This window comes from Coregonus clupeaformis, chromosome 9 (assembly GCF_020615455.1).
Source record: "Coregonus clupeaformis isolate EN_2021a chromosome 9, ASM2061545v1, whole genome shotgun sequence".
Classification (NCBI taxonomy): Eukaryota; Metazoa; Chordata; class Actinopteri; order Salmoniformes; family Salmonidae; genus Coregonus; species Coregonus clupeaformis.
The window spans coordinates 9,756,628-9,776,353 of NC_059200.1; the positions used below are offsets into that span (position 1 = coordinate 9,756,628).

General features: G+C 40.7%; 1 protein-coding gene across 1 annotated transcript in view; it reads right to left on the reverse strand.

The window, feature by feature from the left end:
• The window catches only part of LOC121573713 (teneurin-1), a 256,172-nt gene that overhangs the window by 67,347 nt on the left and 169,099 nt on the right, over positions 1-19,726 (reverse strand). Inside the window, exons 9-14 of the mRNA XM_041885893.2 lie at positions 19,605-19,706; positions 17,018-17,212; positions 14,487-14,687; positions 11,481-11,666; positions 9,634-9,660; positions 3,781-3,927 (exon numbers count right to left, since the gene is read on the reverse strand). Of these exons, the coding sequence (XP_041741827.2) occupies positions 3,781-3,927; positions 9,634-9,660; positions 11,481-11,666; positions 14,487-14,687; positions 17,018-17,212; positions 19,605-19,706 (858 nt within the window). The remainder of the gene's footprint in view (positions 1-3,780; positions 3,928-9,633; positions 9,661-11,480; positions 11,667-14,486; positions 14,688-17,017; positions 17,213-19,604; positions 19,707-19,726) is intronic.

Genomic DNA, 19,726 nt, shown 5'->3' on the forward strand with positions numbered 1-19,726 from the left:
TCCACGTCTATGAATAATTGTAATATTGAGAGTGAAAAACTGAAAATATCCCAAACCAGGAAAAATACAACTGAGAAAACAGTATTCGGGAAAATACAAAGAGTGCCTATTCGAAAGCTAGGAAAAAAATTATGAGTAGCTCGCGACATGTTTCATAATTTAAAAGTAGCTCTCATGCTAGAAAAGGTTGGAGACCCCTGGTCTAGATGATTTCTGACAAGGAGCAAAATGCACTTCTGATTTATACAGTCTCAATACAGTATACTGCACTTACTTGCCGCTCTATAATTGCAGTATAGTGCCTTCCTAATTATGTTCTCTTTAATGTCTAATATAATGTGGGTCTGAGCAAGGGCAGCGCATCGGGTCCATTAAATCCATAGACTCCTCTCACACAGCCAGTTTAAATTGTGCTTAAGTGAATGCTGACATTCATCACAGCAAAATTGCATTGGTAATTAAAAGCAGAATAATGTCTCTTGTTCTTTTGTACACACCTTCCGCGATATGTAAATATGCTTTATTTTAAAAGTATGGCAAATATAAGTGCAATGCGGAATTAATTCAGAATAAAATGTTAAGTCTGTTTACAGAATATAATAAGATAGGAACTATACTAAGGTAATGTAATAAGATAGTAACTATGTTAACATAATGTAACAAGGTGTAATGATACAGTATGTGCCAAATAAAAGTGACAAGCTTAAATTCAGTAAACAACTGGCTAACACAGCAGCATAACTACTGGGCCGAGAGCCATAATATCCCCATTCAGAGCTGGATTGCCAAAGTAAGGGCGGCACCGTGCCCAGCAGGCCTAAAATGTCATGATTTTAGGGGCAAGTCCATTTGGCCTTCAAGAGGTGCCGAATCTGCCAGGGCACCAAGGCCATCTGCTAGGGCACCAAGACTATTAACCAAAATAGTCAATTAAATTGTGTATGTAAATGTACATAAATAATTAGTAGATTGACATAGGCTAGTGCTTTTGCTGTTCGTTAGGCTTACTCATCTTGTTGGCTGATGAAAAGTAAATGTGGACAGTTCTTCTAACATCTTCAATATGCACGCCGCAGCATCCCCGTTGTGTCTGGCTTCACTTGTAGCCTACTTCAGAGCTGCGATGCCTGTGAGAAGGACCCGATCACGTGACGGGCATTGGCTAATAAGAATTTAGATATCTGAGAGAGCCATGTGAGTGAGAGGTGCTTCGGAGCGATTGGCAGCAGGGGGAAGGGAATTATAATTATTATATTCAGCCCAAGGGCACAACGGCCACAAGGCATGAATATGTTTAGGGGCATTACGGCCACACAAGGGGGCAACGACGGCCATGGCCGCCGGGAAATTAGAGGCCTGGTGCCCAGCCATTAGCTGGTTGGCAGGGTTGGCCGTAACTACACTGGTCATGACCAAAATGCATTCATTTTGGTGGTTACAATACTAGAACATCTCACAACAATAATGTATCTAAGAACAATGGCACCTGTACTGTACCTGCCATTGCCACCATACTTACATAATCAACAAATAAACAATGCAATAAAATAATGAAGAAAACATTTCTTTGGGTGACAATTGCTATCCATGTTCTGGATCTATTGTTGTATAATGAATGCACTCCACAGCTGCAAAAGTAAAACAAAGCATTGTGCATCAGCAATGCACAGCCACCATGTTCATAATGAAGACTGGATTGTAATTTGTAGTTATAGCAACTCATTTACAGCTGGTTGGAAAAGTCATTATCTTTTCTCTTAATCACTGCTCTTTTTCAGGTGATCATTTGCCATTTAGTTTTTTCAACCAATGCCTCTGATGAGGCCTCATTTGGAATATAAATGGCATTTCTAATGGAGTTGAGATGAGATGAAAATAGGAATATGTTCTGGGATTTTGACATATATATATTGGCTTGGGGAAGTAATTGGCATGGGGTGATTATTTCCTCCTCTCCTTTGTTGGAGTGTCTGCCAATTTGAGCCTCCTACAGTTTCCCTCTCCATCAAAGGAGGGCCAAAATGAATGTACATCATCCAAGATTCCCATCAGTCATAAGAACTCACACACAATGCTGAGGTATCATCTTTGAAGGGAGAGTCATAGCTGCCGTGAATAGCACTCATTTAGGTTGTAGAATGACAGAGTGAACGTTTACTGCCCAAGTTGCCGCACATCACTGAACTGAACGTGATTTTGTTTTCTATTGTAGTGGGTGAGGAAAGAAAATACAGTGCATGATTTATGATCAACACAAACAAAACAAAGATACACTAACATCACGCTGCACATGCCTGCCTTATCACATGCACAGGCACACACAGGGGAATGCACACTAACACGGCTAGAGAAACTGTGAAAATTAGCAAAGAATGAAGAATTGTTAAAGTGAAGAAGCTGTCTTGCTTCAATCTAGAAGCTTCCTGGGATAAATAATCTGACTTAACACTGTCAAGGTAAGAGGTAATTGTACAAGCAGCCAGAGCTGGGAAACCATGAGGAGTGGGTTAGGTAAAAGAGTTCACGCTCAAATCCACATCTCCCTGTTTTTCAGACACTAGCTAGACTGTAGAGGCTGTACACAATATTATGCTCTTACCTTCTGACACTTCAGCCCAATTCAGATCTTTTTTCAACGAATTGGTCTTTTGACCAATCACATCAGCTCTTTTCACATCAGATCTTTTTCAAATCTGATTGGTCAAAAGACCAATTAGTTGAAAAAAGATCTGAATTGGGCTGCCTGTGTAAACGCAGCCTTCTGTCTGCACATTTAAAGGAACTAGATGCAGTCTAATGTAGCCAATTTTGCACCTTATATAAAGAGGTACATTTTAATTAAACATCTGACTCATGTAGTGGAATTGGATGAGACATAGTGCTCAAACAGAATCAGTATATCTTGTAGCCTGTCACTTTAAATTAATTCATAATGACTCTTCATTTCTACATATTACACCTAATATTGTATTATTATAAACTTTACTTTTTTTAGGTAAAGGAGTTCACACTCCAACCACATCCCTGTTTCCAGATGGTAGCTTGACTGATGGTAACTGTATTATGCTTTTATCTCCTTTGCCACATACAAAGGAACTAGATGCAGTCTAATGTAGCCAATGTACACCTCATATACAGAGGGACATATACATGAAGAAGCTGGCTCTCGATGAGACATGGTGCCTAAACAGAAGCAATATGTTTTCTAACCTGTCAATCACAATTTGAATTATACCAGACTACAGTAATTACTACATTACACAAACATGTTTTACATTTCATATTACATAATTGTAAACTTGACTTTCTCTTGTTTTACTTTGAAACAACAATAACATGTGATGTAAGTCAGGGAACAACTAGGTTACCCTTGCTTTAACAAATTGCCTTTTTCTCCCTCTTTTACGTTTCCCTCAAAGACATGGGCATTGAACCCGAGCTCCAAAGCCTCATTTCTGGCTCCCTGTTCACTGGAACACCAGGGGCTACGCTCAAGCATTAATCCTCAGAGGAGCCAAGCAGCAGGCAGCACACCATCAGTAAATTACTGAGAGAAAACCTAGAGGTCCCCTTGGTCTGAGAGCCATGGCAACTACTGTAGTGATAATCTAACAAAAGGAAAAGGAAAATGGAAATGAAAATGAAAAGGCTCGTTTGTTCAGATGTCGGGAAGGAGAAGTGGTCCTAAATATTTCCTCATCCTGACCTTCAACGACGCTGGAGGTCAAGTTATTAATCATTATTGAGTCACAGACAGGCCACCATCCACAGGGACCTTACCTCTGTCATTGTCGGTGTTGTCATCACACTCTGTCTCCATGACGATGTTGCATCCTATGCCGCTCCAGCCCGCCTGGCACACACAGTGCCACCCGCTCTGTTCTAGGGTGCAGCGACCGCGGCCATTGCACAGGCCTGGACAGCCGTCTGGATGGAGAGAGGGAGAGAAGACAGACAGTCTGTGTATCAGAACACTGCCAGAAACAACGGGTCATTCCTCATGATTAAGGAGATGGGGACAGATGCTGCTACCTTTTTAATTTACATAAAATCCAGATGTCTGGCCATTCGAAAACATTTGCTACATACACTATCCTACGTATTTATTTTGACAGTGAAGCTAAAACTTTTAATTATTCTTCGGGATTTTGGATTTGAGATCAAATGTTTTATATGAGGCGACAGTACAGAATGTCACCTTTTATTTGAGGGTATTTTCATGAATATCTGTTTTACCATTTAAAAATAAATGCACTTTACGTATTCAGTCACCTCATTTCAAGGTCTCAAGTATTTGGACAAATTAACTTATAGTGTAGTATTTCGTCCCATATTCCTAGCATGCAATGATTACATCAAGCTTGTGACTCTACAAACATTTTGCATGCATTTGCAGTTTGTTTTGGTTGTGTTTCAGATTATGTTGTGCCCAATAGAAATCAATAGTAAATAACGTGTGGTGCCATTTTGGAGTCACTTTTATTGTAAATAAGAATATAAGTGTTTCTGAACACTTCTACATTAATGTGGCTGCTACCATGATTATGGATAATCATGAATGAATCGTGAATAATGATGAGTGAGAAAGTTATTAGATCCTTAACCCAATGAGTCCCACCAATTTAGAACTTCTAACCCCTTTTAAACATTGTGTGTTTGAGCTACAGACTTCTGGTTATACCATCAGATTTGACTATTTCTCTGCATACGCTGGTACCAACCATTAGTCTGTGTGATTAACAGGGGCTGAGCCAGAGTGGTGTGTGGGCAGATCCCGAAGGGGCCCAGGCTGTGTCTTTTCTTACAAAAACGTCTGTAGTCAGAATGGTTTGAGATTCAAACTATAAGAATATATCTATGAAAAGCTGAGACTCTCACAAGCATGCACGCTCTATGACCCTCACAAGCTACACAAGAGTTGTTAGAAGGTAAGGGGTTCATCTACGTAGAAGACCATAGGAAATCCCAGGACATAGTGTCTATAATACTGTAATAAGATCACATAGTTGCTGTCACAAACTCCAAACTCCACACAGTTGTCATTGACTAGTTGGATATTCATTTCCCACTGAGCAAATTATTTCAGTTTTTACAGAATTCATATCAATTCATTTTCATCAGGTTTTTGCTTTGGCAGACTTTTTTTCGTCAATAAAACTCATGTCTGTGTGAGTTACTGACTGAGCCTAAGAGGAACTACACAGGAACAGACAAGTTCCTCAGGGGAGTGGAGAAGGTATCATCACTTCTACTGAGATGAGTTCTCTTAATGGGTGTTTGAATCAGGGTATTAAGCCTAGTAAGAATACAGTGAGGGAAAAAAGTATTTGATCCCCTGCTGATTTTGTACGTTTGCCCACTGACAAAGACATGATCAGTCTATAATTTTAATGGTAGGTTTATTTGAACTGTGAGAGACAGAATAACAACAAAAAAATCCTGAAAAACGCATGTCAAAAATGTTATAAATTGATTTGCATTTTAATGAGGGAAATAAGTATTTGACCCCTCTGCAAAACATGACTTAGTACTTGGTGGCAAAAACCTTGTTGGCAATCACAGAGGTCAGACGTTTCTTGTAGTTGGCCACCAGGTTTGCACACATCTCAGGAGGGATTTTGTTCCACTCCTCTTTGTAGATCTTCTCCAAGTCATTAAGGTTTCGAGGCTGACGTTTGGCAACTCGAACCTTCAGCTCCCTCCACAGATTTTCTATGGAATTAAGGTCTGGAGACTGGCTAGGCCACTCCAGGACCTTAATGTGCTTCTTCTTGAGCCACTCCTTTGTTGCCTTGGCCCTGTGTTTTGGGTCATTGTCATGCTGGAATACCCATCCACGACCCATTTTCAATGCCCTGGCTGAGGGAAGGAGGTTCTCACCCAAGATTTGATGGTACATGGCCCCGTCCATCGTCCCTTTGATGCGGTGAAGTTGTCCTGTCCCCTTAGCAGAAAAACACCCCCAAAGCATAATGTTTCCACCTCCATGTTTGACGGTGGGGATGGTGTTCTTGGGGTCATAGGCAGCATTCCTCCTCCTCCAAACACGGCGAGTTGAGTTGATGCCAAAGAGCTCGATTTTGGTCTCATCTGACCAAAACACTTTCACCCAGTTCTCCTCTGAATCATTCAGTTGTTCATTGGCAAACTTCAGACGGCCCTGTATATGTGCTTTCTTGAGCAGGGGGACCTTGCGGGCGCTGCAGGATTTCAGTCCTTCACGGCATAGTGTGTTACCAATTGTTTTCTTGGTGACTATGGTCCCAGCTGCCTTGAGAACATTGACAAGATCCTCCCGTGTAGTTCTGGGCTGATTCCTCACCGTTCTCATGATCATTGCAACTCCACGAGGTGAGATCTTGGATGGAGCCACAGGCCGAGGGAGACCTTGTGTAGGTCTACAGTCTTGTCCCTGACATCCTTGGAGAGCTCTTTGGTCTTGGCCATGGTGGAGAGTTTGGAATCTGATTGATTGATTGCTTCTGTGGACAGGTGTCTTTTATACAGGTAACAAGCTGAGATTAGGAGCACTCCCTTTAAGAGTGTGCTCCTAATATCAGCTTGTTACCTGTATAAAAGACACCTTGGAGCCAGACATCTTTCTGATTGAGAGGGGGTCAAATACTTACAGTTGAAGTCGGAAGTTTACATACACCTTAGCCAAATATATTTAAACTCAGTTTTTCACAATTCCTGACATTTAATCCTAGTAAAAACTGTCTTAGGTCAGTTAGGATCACCACTTTATTTTAAGAATGTGAAATGTCAGAATAATTGTGGTCCTCTGTAGCTCAGCTGGTAGAGCACGGCGCTTGTAACGCCAAGGTAGTGGGTTCGATCCCCGGGACCACCCTTACACAAAAAAAAAATGTATGCACGCATGACTGTAAGTCGCTTTGGATAAAAGCGTCTGCTAAATGGCATGTTATTATTATAATAGTAGAGAGAATGATTTATTTCAGCTTTCATTTCTTTCATCACATTCCCAGTGGGTCAGAAGTTTACATACACTCAATTAGTATTTGGTAGCATTGCCTTTAAATTGGTTAACTTGGGTCAAACGTTTTGGGTAGCCTTCCAAAAGCTTCCCACAATAAAACTGAATCAGGATTGTAGGCCTCCTTGCTCGCACACGCTTTTTCAGTTCTGCCCACAAATGTTCTATAGGATTGAGGTCAGGGCTTTGTGATGGCCACTCCAATACCTTGACTTTGTTGTCCTTCAGCCATTTTGCCACAACTTTGGAAGTATGCTTGGGGTCATTGTCCATTTGGAAGATCCATTTACGACCAAGCTTTAACTTCCTGACTGATGTCTTGAGATGTTGCTTCAATATAGCCACATCATTTTCTTTCCTCATGATGCCATCTATTTTGTGATGTGCACCAGTCCCTCCTGTAGCAGCATGACCCCCACAACATGATGCTGCCACCCCTGTGCTTCACGGTTGGGATGGTCTTCTTCGGCTTGCAAGATCCCCCATTTTCCTCCAAATATGACGATGGTCATTATGGCCAAACAGTTGTATTTTTGTTTCATTAGACCAGGGGACATTTCTCCTAAAAGTACGATCTTTGTCCCCATGTGCAGTTGCAAACCGTAGTCTGGCTTTTTATGGCGGTTTTGGAGCAGTGGCTTCTTCCTTGCTGCGTGACCTTTCAGGTTATGTCGATATAGGACTCGTTTTACTGTGGATATAGATACTTTTGTACCTGTTTCCTCCAGCATCTTCACAAGGTCCTTCGCTGTTGTTCTGGGATTGATTTGCATTTTTCGCACCAAAGTACTTTCATCTCTAGGAGACAGAACACGTCTCCTTCCTGAGCAGTATGACGGCTGCGTGGTCCCATGGTGTTTATACTTGCGTACTATTGTTTGTACAGATGAACGTGGTACCTTCAGGCATTTGGAAATTGCTCCCAAGGATGAAACAGACTTGTGGAGGTCTACAATTGTTTTTCTGAGGTCTTGGCTGATTTATTTTGAGTTTGAAGGTAGGCCTTGAAATACATCCACTGGTACACCTCCAATTGACTCAAATTATGTAAATTAGCCTATCAGAAGCTTCTAATGCCATGACATCATTTTCTGGAATTTTCCAAGCTGTTTAAAGGCAGTCAACTTAGTGTATGTAAACTTCTGACCCACTGGAATTGTGATACAGTGAATTAGAATTGAAATAATCTGTCTTTAAACAATTGTTGGAAGATTACTTGTGTCATGCACAAAGTAGATGTCCTAACCGACTTGCCAAAACTATAGTTTGTTAACAAGAAATGTGTGGAGTGGTTGAAAAACAAGTTTTAATGACTCCAACCTAAGTGTCTGTAAACTTCTGACTTCAACTCATTAAAATGCAAATCAATTTATCAAATTTTTGACATGCGTTTTCCTGGATTTTTCTGGCGTTTTTCTGGATTTTGTTGTTGTCTCTCACTGTTCAAATAAACCTACCATTAAAATTATAGACTGATTATTTATTTGTCAGTGGGCAAACGTACAAAATCAGCAGGGGATCAAATACTTTTTTCCCTCACTGTACCTATGTCACATACGTCAGTATACATCAGTATGAAAATGTATGCACTCACTAACTGTAAGTCGCTCTGGATAAGAGCGTCTGCTAAATGACTAAAATGTAAAATGTAAATGTAATGAAAGCAACTGTTTATGTCAAATTGTTTTGTGTTCTACTTGTAGCCCTGGTTGTCCTGAAAAGAAAATGGTAAAGCACTTCATTGTGAGGCTAAATATAAGGGCTGGACATAAACATAAATGAAAGTCAAATAAATGAAAATACAATTTTTGCTGGGGTCTTGGGACTACTAGGGTTAAATATCATGCCCCCAAAACATGCTAACCTCTCAACATTACCAATAACAGGGGAGGTTAGCATTTTGGAGGGGTATGATATTTATGCCTCTAACTTTCTCACTCATCATTATTCCAGATTCATTCATGATTATCCGTAATCATGGTAGCATCCACATTAATGAAGTTTTTAGAAACATATTCCATTCTTATTTACAATAAAAGTTACTCTAAAATGGCACCACACATTATGTGCTATTCATTTCTATTGGGCACAACATAATCTGAAACACAACCAAAACAAACTGCAAATGCATTAAAGAAGTTTGTAGAGTCACAAGTTTGATGTAGTCCTTGCGTGGAATATGGGACCAAATACTAAACCTTTTACTAAATGTATACACTATAAGTGAATTTGTCCCAATACTTATAACACCTTTTAATGTGGGGACTAGATACATAAAGTGCTTTCATTTCTAAACGGTAAACCAGATATCCTCAAAATACCCTCAAATAAATGGTGGCATTCTGTACTGTTGCCTCATATAAAACTTTTGATCTCAAATACAAAATTCTGTAGTATAGAGACAAATTAAAAGTTTTAGATTCAATGTCCAAATAAATACATAGGGGGGTGTATTTTGTTATATTCCATCTCACATAAATTGAATATAGTGAATGTTCTGCCATTGCTTTGGGCATAATACTTTCTCCTCAGAATTAATTAACATCTCAATAAATGTGCTTTGGTGGTAGGCATACCATTCAAAACCCCTGCTGCTATGAAACAATTAAATCCTAAAGAATGAGTGTGCATCTTACCTTTAACAACGAGATCCAGGTAATATGCTATATACCACATGAAGATAAAAGGAAGAAAGAAAAAAGTGTCTGAGATTAGATTACTGAGCCTCAAAGATATATGCTAGCACCAGGGCACATGAAGAGATAATTACAGCCTATTAATGTGCCAGGAGCTAAGCTTTATGGTTTGATTCACACATCCACAGAGACACAAAGCCCATCTCCAATTCCCTATCTTTAAAGGCAAGTAGAAGGATTTTTTCAAAGGAGTGTTTTCTTGCATTTTTGAAGTTTAAAAAGATCTTCTGGTTCTTTTACAAAATGTGCTTTTCAGTCACTTGGCAATACCCAATTCCATTAGTCCCAGATGACAAACTGCAGTGTTCTATCAAGGTGTATCCACATTAATTGAGTGTGTTCGAACTTGGGTAGCAAATTATTCAGTTGCAAGAAAAATAAAAATGCCTCCACTCTAGGGAGGAGGGCATGGCTGATGGAAAATTTGCCTGGCGGCAACCAACAGTTTAATTGTGACTCAGAGTTTTCATTCTCAAATAACGCCAATGAAGTGGATAAATTGTATAACTGACAGGCAGGTCACTGACATCATTGAACCCCAGCCAGTGGCTCTAAGACACATGGTAACATGTTACCCTCCTAAACACCCCGCTTCCCTCCCTCTAAATGTCTAGCAAGGTTTGGTACCAGTGTTTCACCTGTACTCTTCTAGCAGATTGAGTGAAGGACCGGGCAAGAATGACTCATGGGTTCCATCTGACAACTGCTCATCTATATTATACAGCAGACGGATGATTGGCTGGGAATGGTCTGCTAAACTGCTACAGTATTTAAAATATGTGGTGATAGAAAATATGCACGCACATGGATTACATATTCGTTGATTTGTATCTGCAAAAATCTGTGGTTCACACATCTTTCATTAGTACATTAGTAAAGCGTGGTCACAGTTTAAGACATCAAGACCTCGGGACTATAAGGTTCTATCTGACATTTTTGTCAAACATTTGTTAGTCACATATAATTGACCTTTAGATGGTTCTTCATATGTCTGCGAAGTTAGATTTTTGAAAAAGTTAATTTTGAGTGAAGAAAATGAAAAACTAGAAAGTTCTATCTCCATAAACCCATTTGAACTTGACGCTATTAGGTTCTGTCTGCAATCCAATCACAAGACTGAACAAATACAGATGGACCAATCAGAACAAATGTCTTTGCCATCTCCCTGGTCTAGGCTAGTCTAGCCAGCAATAATTTTACGCAAGCAAAAAAACAACTGTCAGAAATCAGTGATGACATAATACATTTCTTAATGTATTTGTTGATGTGTTCTGACTCTATCTTGGTAAATTAGTGTTATTCTATCATTTATGTATTCAAATAGCTACCGTACAGTTTTCTTAAAAACTGAACATGTCTATTTCAGAAGTGTCAGATAGAACCTTATAGCTCTGAAATGTCAATCTGGGTTCAGCCATAAGGTTCTATCTGTGATGGCACCCCCTAAAAAAACAGATTTACAAATGTCTCAGGATTTTGATATTCTGCACTTTAGTTACCTTTACAGTGAGGACCTTAATGGGTTATGCAAGAAGAATTCACTACAAAACTGTTCTGAGATCTAGGATGTGAAAACTTGTATTCTCAATATCTCAAAACTATGCTTTGCACAGATAGAACCTTATAGTCCCAAGGTCACAACATGCTAAAACACCATCAAGCCTGGGTACAGTAAATCAGCCCCTATGCCTCTAAACAGAACAATAGCCACTAGAGTCACGTTACACGCTCTGTGTATTAACCTCCTGTGGTAGTGTTAGTCCTCGGGGGGTGGGGGCGAGACTCACCGATGCTGCAGTGTTCTCCCTCCCAGCCGGGGTGGCACTCACACTGTCCGTTCTTACACTGGCCATGCTCCTGGCAGCGGGGGTGGCAGGCCTGCAGGTCACAGCCTGGCCCCTCCCAGCCCTCCTCACACTGGCACTTCCCTCCCACACACACACTGTGGGCACTGCAGGGCACCGGACACACCTCTGCACACAGACACAGAGAGAGACCGGCAGGGGTCTTACTGCACTGGGCAACAGACAGTACACCTCTACACAGGCCAGATGGACATGTCAAAGGTCAGCTGCATCATTGCTCCCAAAATACACGTGATCATTTCCTATGAATTAATTCAGGATCCTAGACTCATTTCTGCACTCATCTTGTCTTGCAAGTTCATCTAATAGAACAAAAAAATGAATATATTTAAAAGGAATATAATGAAAACCCATTACCATTTTTATTCTAATGGTATCTCTACTCTACATACTCATGATTTGAAACTTTAATTTTGAATAGGAATAGGAAAATGTTTGTTATAATACAGAACAGGCAATACTTTCTATGTTGAGTGCTGCAGGTGCAGTTATAATACATTCAATGCTTAAAGTTTTAGAAGTTTAATGGTATTCAATGAATAATTTCAGCAGAATATGGAGAGTACATCCTATCAGCAAGTAGCCAATCAGCAGGGAGAAGAAAGAGCTGCTGGCGCAGAAAGGCCACTTATCCCCACACATGGAAAAGGCATTCCCATTAAAATATACATCATATTTAATCATGCCATAACAACTCAATTTGCATTTTATTAATCTCGATTTTTCTACCATTAAGCATATGACATTTAATCCATTTCCTCTATGCATCTGCTCGCAATAGAATTCAACATGTTTGCCATCTAAAACAATTTTATAATAACAGTTGAATGTTGGCATTATCTTCAATGCCTTTATATTTCTGTTTTAAAAACCAAATACTGCACATTGATACATATAATTCACTGTCTTACAGTGAGGTTACAGTATGTCTACTCCATAGTAATGACATTGTCAGTGCAGTCACACACAGTCAACATTACAAGTAATTCTACATATACTTGAGTGAACATAAAATCAATTTTCACTTTTGGATAGAAAACCTGAACTTTGCTTTGGAAGGCTGGAAAAAAGTGTGGGTTGAGTGAATGCACAATTCTTTCATGGTTAAGGAAACCGAGGCACCACACTGCTCCAAGATTCAATTCATTGGAAAGTGAAATAGCCTCCACATGAGCTGTTTTTCCCTTTGGCCATCACTGAAAACACAATTGATAGGAAAAATAATGAAGAATGAGTGATTACTTTGCCTTTTGAGGAATGTCTTAATATGCAGCCCACCTTTCAGGTTTTTCACCCAACTTTAATAAAGGCTTGGCATGTAGCACTACTTGACTCAAGGAAGAGAACCATTAATAATATGAAGATGAGCAAAAATTCATATGACAGGGACCCTATATTCTAAAGGATGGAGGCTTCCATAATATTGTTGTCACGGTTTCCATCCCTCTCCATAAGCAGTGACACCAGCAGGGTGTGTGTTAGTGTGTTGTTGTGTTGTGTGGCAGCTAAAGCAGCAGGCAGCTAATCTATAAACCTGGCCCTGGGCTACTGAAGAACCTGATCTCCTTTGTGATCTGGCTGCTACATGTAATCTACATCTGTATCACTGGCTGAACAAAACAAAAACAACAACTTTCAGACAAAGATGACAAACTACACAGAGGAATATCCAGCATCTTCTCCCTTACGGAAAAAACGCATGAATTTCACATGTGAACACGTGAAGTGTTCCAAAAACACGTTTTCATGTGATCACATGTGATCTTATGTGAAGTGAATGTGATAACATGTGATAAGATGAAACTACACATGTGAAAACATGTGATCATGTGAAGTATTCCAAAAACACATGTTTTCACATGTGAAATTTCATGTGAAATCATGTGATTTTCTTCAAGGGCTCACACAGCTTCTCTGAGATGTTCCTACAACCACCGTGTCAACGCTGTTTGTTATCAGTAGGAACCATAGCCATTGGTGGCAACCCTCATTATCAATGTCCTCTGACTCAAACTAATTCATTAAACATTTCAGTAAGAGACAGCTGTTCGCCATGAATTCAACAGGAGACAGACTGAAATTAAATGCATAGACATTTTCTACTTTTTCAAGTGTCGCAGTGTACTAACAAGTGAGTGCAGTGAAGATAACTTTAATTTATTCTGTATAAACAGCCAGAAATGTGACCTAAATTCAAATACGAAAAGCTGATGAACAGATAACACCTACAGTATACTAAAAATAACAGATTTAAATTGTACAAAGGAGCATATCTCGGGACGAATCCTAACCATGGCATTATTGTTCCCTGGAGGAGGCATATTAAAAAAGGAAGAATAAAAAACGAGCATTAGTATGTAATAATGTCATGTCTCCCACCAAAAGGCTTAGATGGCAGCCATGGTGCGTAGTCCAATTTACACACAGCATGTCGGAGAAATGATTGCTCAGTTGTCTGATAGGCTGCTGGGTGTGTGAAGTTCTGCTTCTGCTAGGAACTGGCAGATCATTACAAGCAGAAAAACACATTGGCCAGGGTCTGTGTTACTCAGTCAAAGGTAAGACCAAAAGTTAGAGTCATGTACAGCAAACGCAATCTAGTAATCTAAATCACAGCAAGACAGAAAACAACAGTAGCGGCTTGACTACATTTAAACCTTTTATGGGAGGTTAAGGATGTGATTAAACTCCAAAGGCTCCCCATTAAGTGTCTGGGAGTGGACTTTCCGACTCCGTCACTACAGTCACTACAGCCCTTTCTAAGGATGTGAATTGTTTATGTGTGGTAACAGTCTGAAAGCACTGTATTCAAGTGTGTGTATCTGTATGTAGGAAGAACCACACAGTATAGCGATAGAGACATTTCTATCTCTATATATGGCTCTGCATGTACGTAAGTTGTATGCACGTCATGGTTCTTGTACTCACCGGTGGAGCAGTCGGAGCCTGTCCAGCTGGAATCACAGGTACAGGTGCCAGAGTCTGGCAGGTAGTTCCCATGGCCTGAACACTGCTCCTGGCACGCTGGAAGGGTATTCTCGCAGTCTGGGCCTCCCCACCCCGGTGAACACAGGCACTCCCCCTTCACACAAACACCATGGCCAGAACACTGAGGGTCCAGGCAGTCCACTGGCCATGCAGAACCAGGGAGGTGAGAGAGAGAGGGGGTGGATGGAGGGAGCGTGAGAGAGAAAGTGAGAAAGAGAGCGCGAGAGAGAAGTGAGAGAGAAAGCGTTAGAGTAAATATTTCATGTCCCTCCCTGACCATCTGTATATTGTTTGAATCATTATTTCCTTTCCTCTAAGGGTAGGTACTGACACAAAACATCCCCATCACCCCTTTCCTCTATGGGTAGGTACTGACACAAAACATCCCCATCACACCTTTCCTCTATGGGTAGGTACTGACACAAAACATCCACATCACACCTTTACTCTATGGGTAGGTACTGACACAAAACATCCCCATCACACCTTTCCTCTATGGGTAGGTACTGACACAAAACATCCACCTCACCCCTTTCCTCTATGGGTAGGTACTGACACAAAACATCCCCATCACACATTTCCTCTATGGGTAGGTACTGACACAAAACATCCACATCACACCTTTCCTATATAGGTAGGTACTGACACAAAACATCCCCATCACACATTTCCTCTATGGGTAGGTACTGACACAAAACATCCACCTCACACCTTTCCTCTATGGGTAGGTACTGACACAAAACATCCCCATCACACATTTCCTCTATGGGTAGGTACTGACACAAAACATCCCCGTCACACCTTTCCTCTATGGGTAGGTATTGACACAAAACATCCCCTTCACACCTTTCCTTTATGGGTAGGTACTGACACAAAACATCCCCGTCACACCTTTCCTCTATGGGTAGGTACTGACACAAAACATTCACATCACACCTTTCCTCTATGGGTAGGTACTGACACAAAACATCCACATCACACCTTTCCTCTATGGGTAGGTACTGACACAAAACATCCCCATCACACCTTTCCTCTATGGGTAGGTACTGACACAAAACATCCCCATCACACCTTTCCCCTATGGGTAGGTACTGACACAAAATATCCCCATCACACCTTTCCCCTATGGGTAGGTACTGACACAAAATATCCCCATCACACCTTTCCCCTATGGGTAGGTGCTATACACTGAAGAAGGCTGCAAAGCCGAAACCTCTGTGTACGCTTTCCCTGATGCAGTGAAAATAATAAAACATTTGAAAAATGAAGTAAGCTTTATGCGGACCCATCACACCTTTTGTTTGTCTAGGTACTGACACAGAACATCCCCATCACACCTTTTGTTTGTCTAGGTACTGACACAGAACATCCACATCACACCTTTTGTTTGTCTAGGTACTGACACAGAACATCCACATCACACCTTTTGTTTGTCTAGGTACTGACACAGAACATCCACATCACACCTTTTGTTTGTCTAGGTACTGACACAGAACATCCCCATCACACCTCACCTCTATGGGTAGATACTGACACAAAACTCCCCATCACATCTAGCTGATTTAACACATTGTCTGTGTACTTCAGTGGTGTGTATTCTAACAGTGTCACTGTAACCTTGTGAGAACAGCGTTTCCTAGCAGTGAATGGTTTATTACTGAGAACCCATCGCACCGTGAGGAAAACATGTCCATCTGCAGCTTTTACACATTGAAACCTCTGCAGCTTTTACACACGATTCTCATAAAGAATGAACAACAAACAGCTTCAATCCATGTCTGGAGCTAATTGATCACATTTAGTTGTGATACACTTCAGAACAACCCCAACCCCCAACTAATGCACACTACAAAAAAGAAAAATCTATGCAGTGTTAACCACAGTAATTACCACAATGCTTGTAGGCTAGATCCTAGTCACAGGCTCATTGACTCAAGGTCATTCTCTAGCATGGATATCTCAGACAAAGCCAATAATTACCACTGGGTACAACTACCTTAGGACAATCAATTGATTTGGCTGCTTCATGTATAAGCATTCCTCATGACGTAAGTGAACAGCGGAGAGCGGCTGTGTGTGTGTGTGTAGAGGATAATCTATTGGATCAATCTGTTTTTGCACACAAAAACTCTCCCCATAATTAAAATGATGTGAGAGGAGGACACTGGATGTATTGTTGCTGTGGTTAAATAGTAATCAGACAATCTATCAGACAGTTTGGTGTGTGTCTGTGTGCAAAACCCCACAACAAACAGAATACTGGTTTGGCTAGTGGCTAAGAGCCCTGAACTAACAACGAGTGGCTTTTCTGGTTCAACAAACTGACGTGGCATGCTTCTGTTGTTGCACTTTGGGATAAGGGATGCACCAAGCCAAACCCCTTCGGCTAGGCTAAATGCAGATGTGCCCTATGCCTATCCCTATGCCTGTGTAAATAGTGATAAAGATTATTATTAGGATAGGACCCTTGCCTTGTTCACAGTTGTTGCCCTTATAGGCCGGGCTGCACATGCAGATGCCGTTGACACAGGTGCCATGGTTGGAGCAGGTGGGATCGATGCACTGGTCCTCCTGGATGTCACACTCTGGGCCCTTCCAGCCCGGGTGACACTGGCAGTAACCTTTCTCATAGTCTCCATTGCCACTGCACAGGACAGGACAGGAGTCTGGAAGAAAAAAGACAGTACAGCAGACCTTTACAAATACTGGGTCAGAAAGTCCATGAAGACAGCAGCCCTTTACAAATATTGGGTCAGAAAGTCCATGAAGACAGTAGCCCTTTACAAATACTGGGGCAGAAAGTCCATGAAGACAGTAGCCCTTAAGAAATACTGTGGTGGAAATAAAATACTTTGGCGTGTTATCATTCAAAACCATAACTAAAACTGGTTGATATCCAATATATGAATTATGAAGCTGTTTATGTCATTCCAGCACTGGAAGGTACTAGTCAGCTCTCACCCTGAGACCCCAGTGGTGATCTCCCCATGAGCCTTATACCAGTTTTAACCAGGTTTCACCCATCACCAATATCTCACTAATAAGCATGCAGCTGAAGTAACCTAATCCTCTCCCCTGATGGTAGTTCTTTAAGTACTCTCCCCTCTGCTGGGCGCAGGCCACGCACCCCTACTCAGACCCTCTTCCTGTGAAATCCACCTAATCTCTCAATCATTTCAATTTTCCTTAAGTGGCACCTGATTTAAACTCCAGTAGCTGCGGCATGGTGCTGCAGCATCGGCATCTCCCTACAACACCCCCCTCTATTCCCCAAGGCCCCTCTGTACACCACCCACATTAAAAAATACTACAGTTTACTATAGAATACCACAGTACTTACTATCGAATTATGTAGTATACTCTAGTATACTGTAGAATACTATACTACACAATGTAGTACCCCTCGATCACGTGTAGTACTTACAATAGAATGTTGTACAGTAGTATACTGTAGAATACAATAGTAAATACTACAGTATTATCCCACCAAAAAACACTGTAGTAAACACTACAGTAATGTCCGTAAAAACACTACAGTATTTAATTTGCATATACCCTGCCCATTCCCCTCTCCATATCCCAATTTGTGCCACCCATAAGGGAGAAACCTACATGCCAAGTATAAACCATATGTTGTGTTCCCTACAGATTATAGAAAAGAGCAGAAGCTCTGAACTATCAGTTCAGAACCCAGTTCTATCTACCTACAGGTTATGGAAAATGTGCTATTGTATTATTTCTCCAGTAGGTTTCCTCAAGAAGAAGCCTCCACTTCCATGTCAAAGATAATAAAACAAACACACTACAGTAAATATTACAGTATGCTACGGTACGCAAAAACACTACAGTAAATACTACAGTATACTACAATTCGCAAAAACACTACATTAATTACTATAGTATATATTTTATTTTACTACAGTATTTATACTATTGTTAACTGTAAATACCACAGTATACTACATAATTCTACAGTAAATATTACAGAATTCACTTTAGTCCGCAAAAAAACTACAATGAATACTATTGTAAAGTCTGCAAAAACACTACAGTGAATAGTATAGTATTTATACCATAGTATACTATAGTATTTCTTCATGTGGGAACTCAGCGCCATGAAAATTGAGATTTACAAAATGAGGAAGAATGGAGCCTCAGAGTCTCAGAGGCTGCAGCATGGAGACGCATGGTAAACATCAGAGCAGAACGCACTGTGCTGTATAGATTCAATAGAGATCTTTGTTCACATGCCATTAACCCTATGGTGTGTAGCCTAAACACTACTCATATCACTAACATGCTGCATTTGTACATTGCCTTGCATTCCTATGCTATATTCCTAGTCTACATGTATAGGCACTCAGTCATAGTGAACCGTTTTCCAGAATGTCTTTGAAACCTGCAGAGCTACGTGAGAGAACATGGCTCCATTCTCCCATTCTCCCTTTCTCTCTTCTGCCAGGATCTCTCATCCCTCCAGTCTGTCAGTCTGTTTATGGACAGTTGCAGTGTGGAAGCTGCCTTACAGACCCTGGCCTGTCCATTAGTCTCCATAATATGTCCCAGTTCCACACTGGGAACAGTAATAGACACATTATGCTCGCTACAGTGGCTCCCTGACCTCAGATCTAGGCAGAGACAGATTAAGGCATTCGTCCAGAGCGGGTCGGCCTGGGCAGAGAGAGACCTCACTGACCACAAAGTGGATCTGAAATCACCACTGCCTCTTGCTATCCTCATTTAATTCAAAGACTGTAAATAATCCTCAAAGACAATCAAAATAATCCCATTCAGAATGGCTTTGGCATTGATAATATTGGTAGTATCCATTACGAAGCACCGGGTTTAATAAAAAAGTAGCCATTGTTATTTGACTGATTGGACTGGACTTTACTCTGCAGAATAATTAGATACTGGTAGATTTACAGAATATAAAATGTATAACTCAATTTCAACCCAATATTATGTGAGCTTTCATTATGCACAAAAATGTAATTTAAATGTGTATGAATTCATTGGAATATCCCACATATCTCAGAGGTGCCTTACTTAATATACCTTTTGAGCAGTCTGGTCCCAGGAAACCAGTGAAGCAGTGGCAGTGACCTGCTACACATTCCCCGTTCCCCTTACAATTGGTGGAGCAGCCGTCCATGGTTTCTACAGACAGAGAAAGTTTT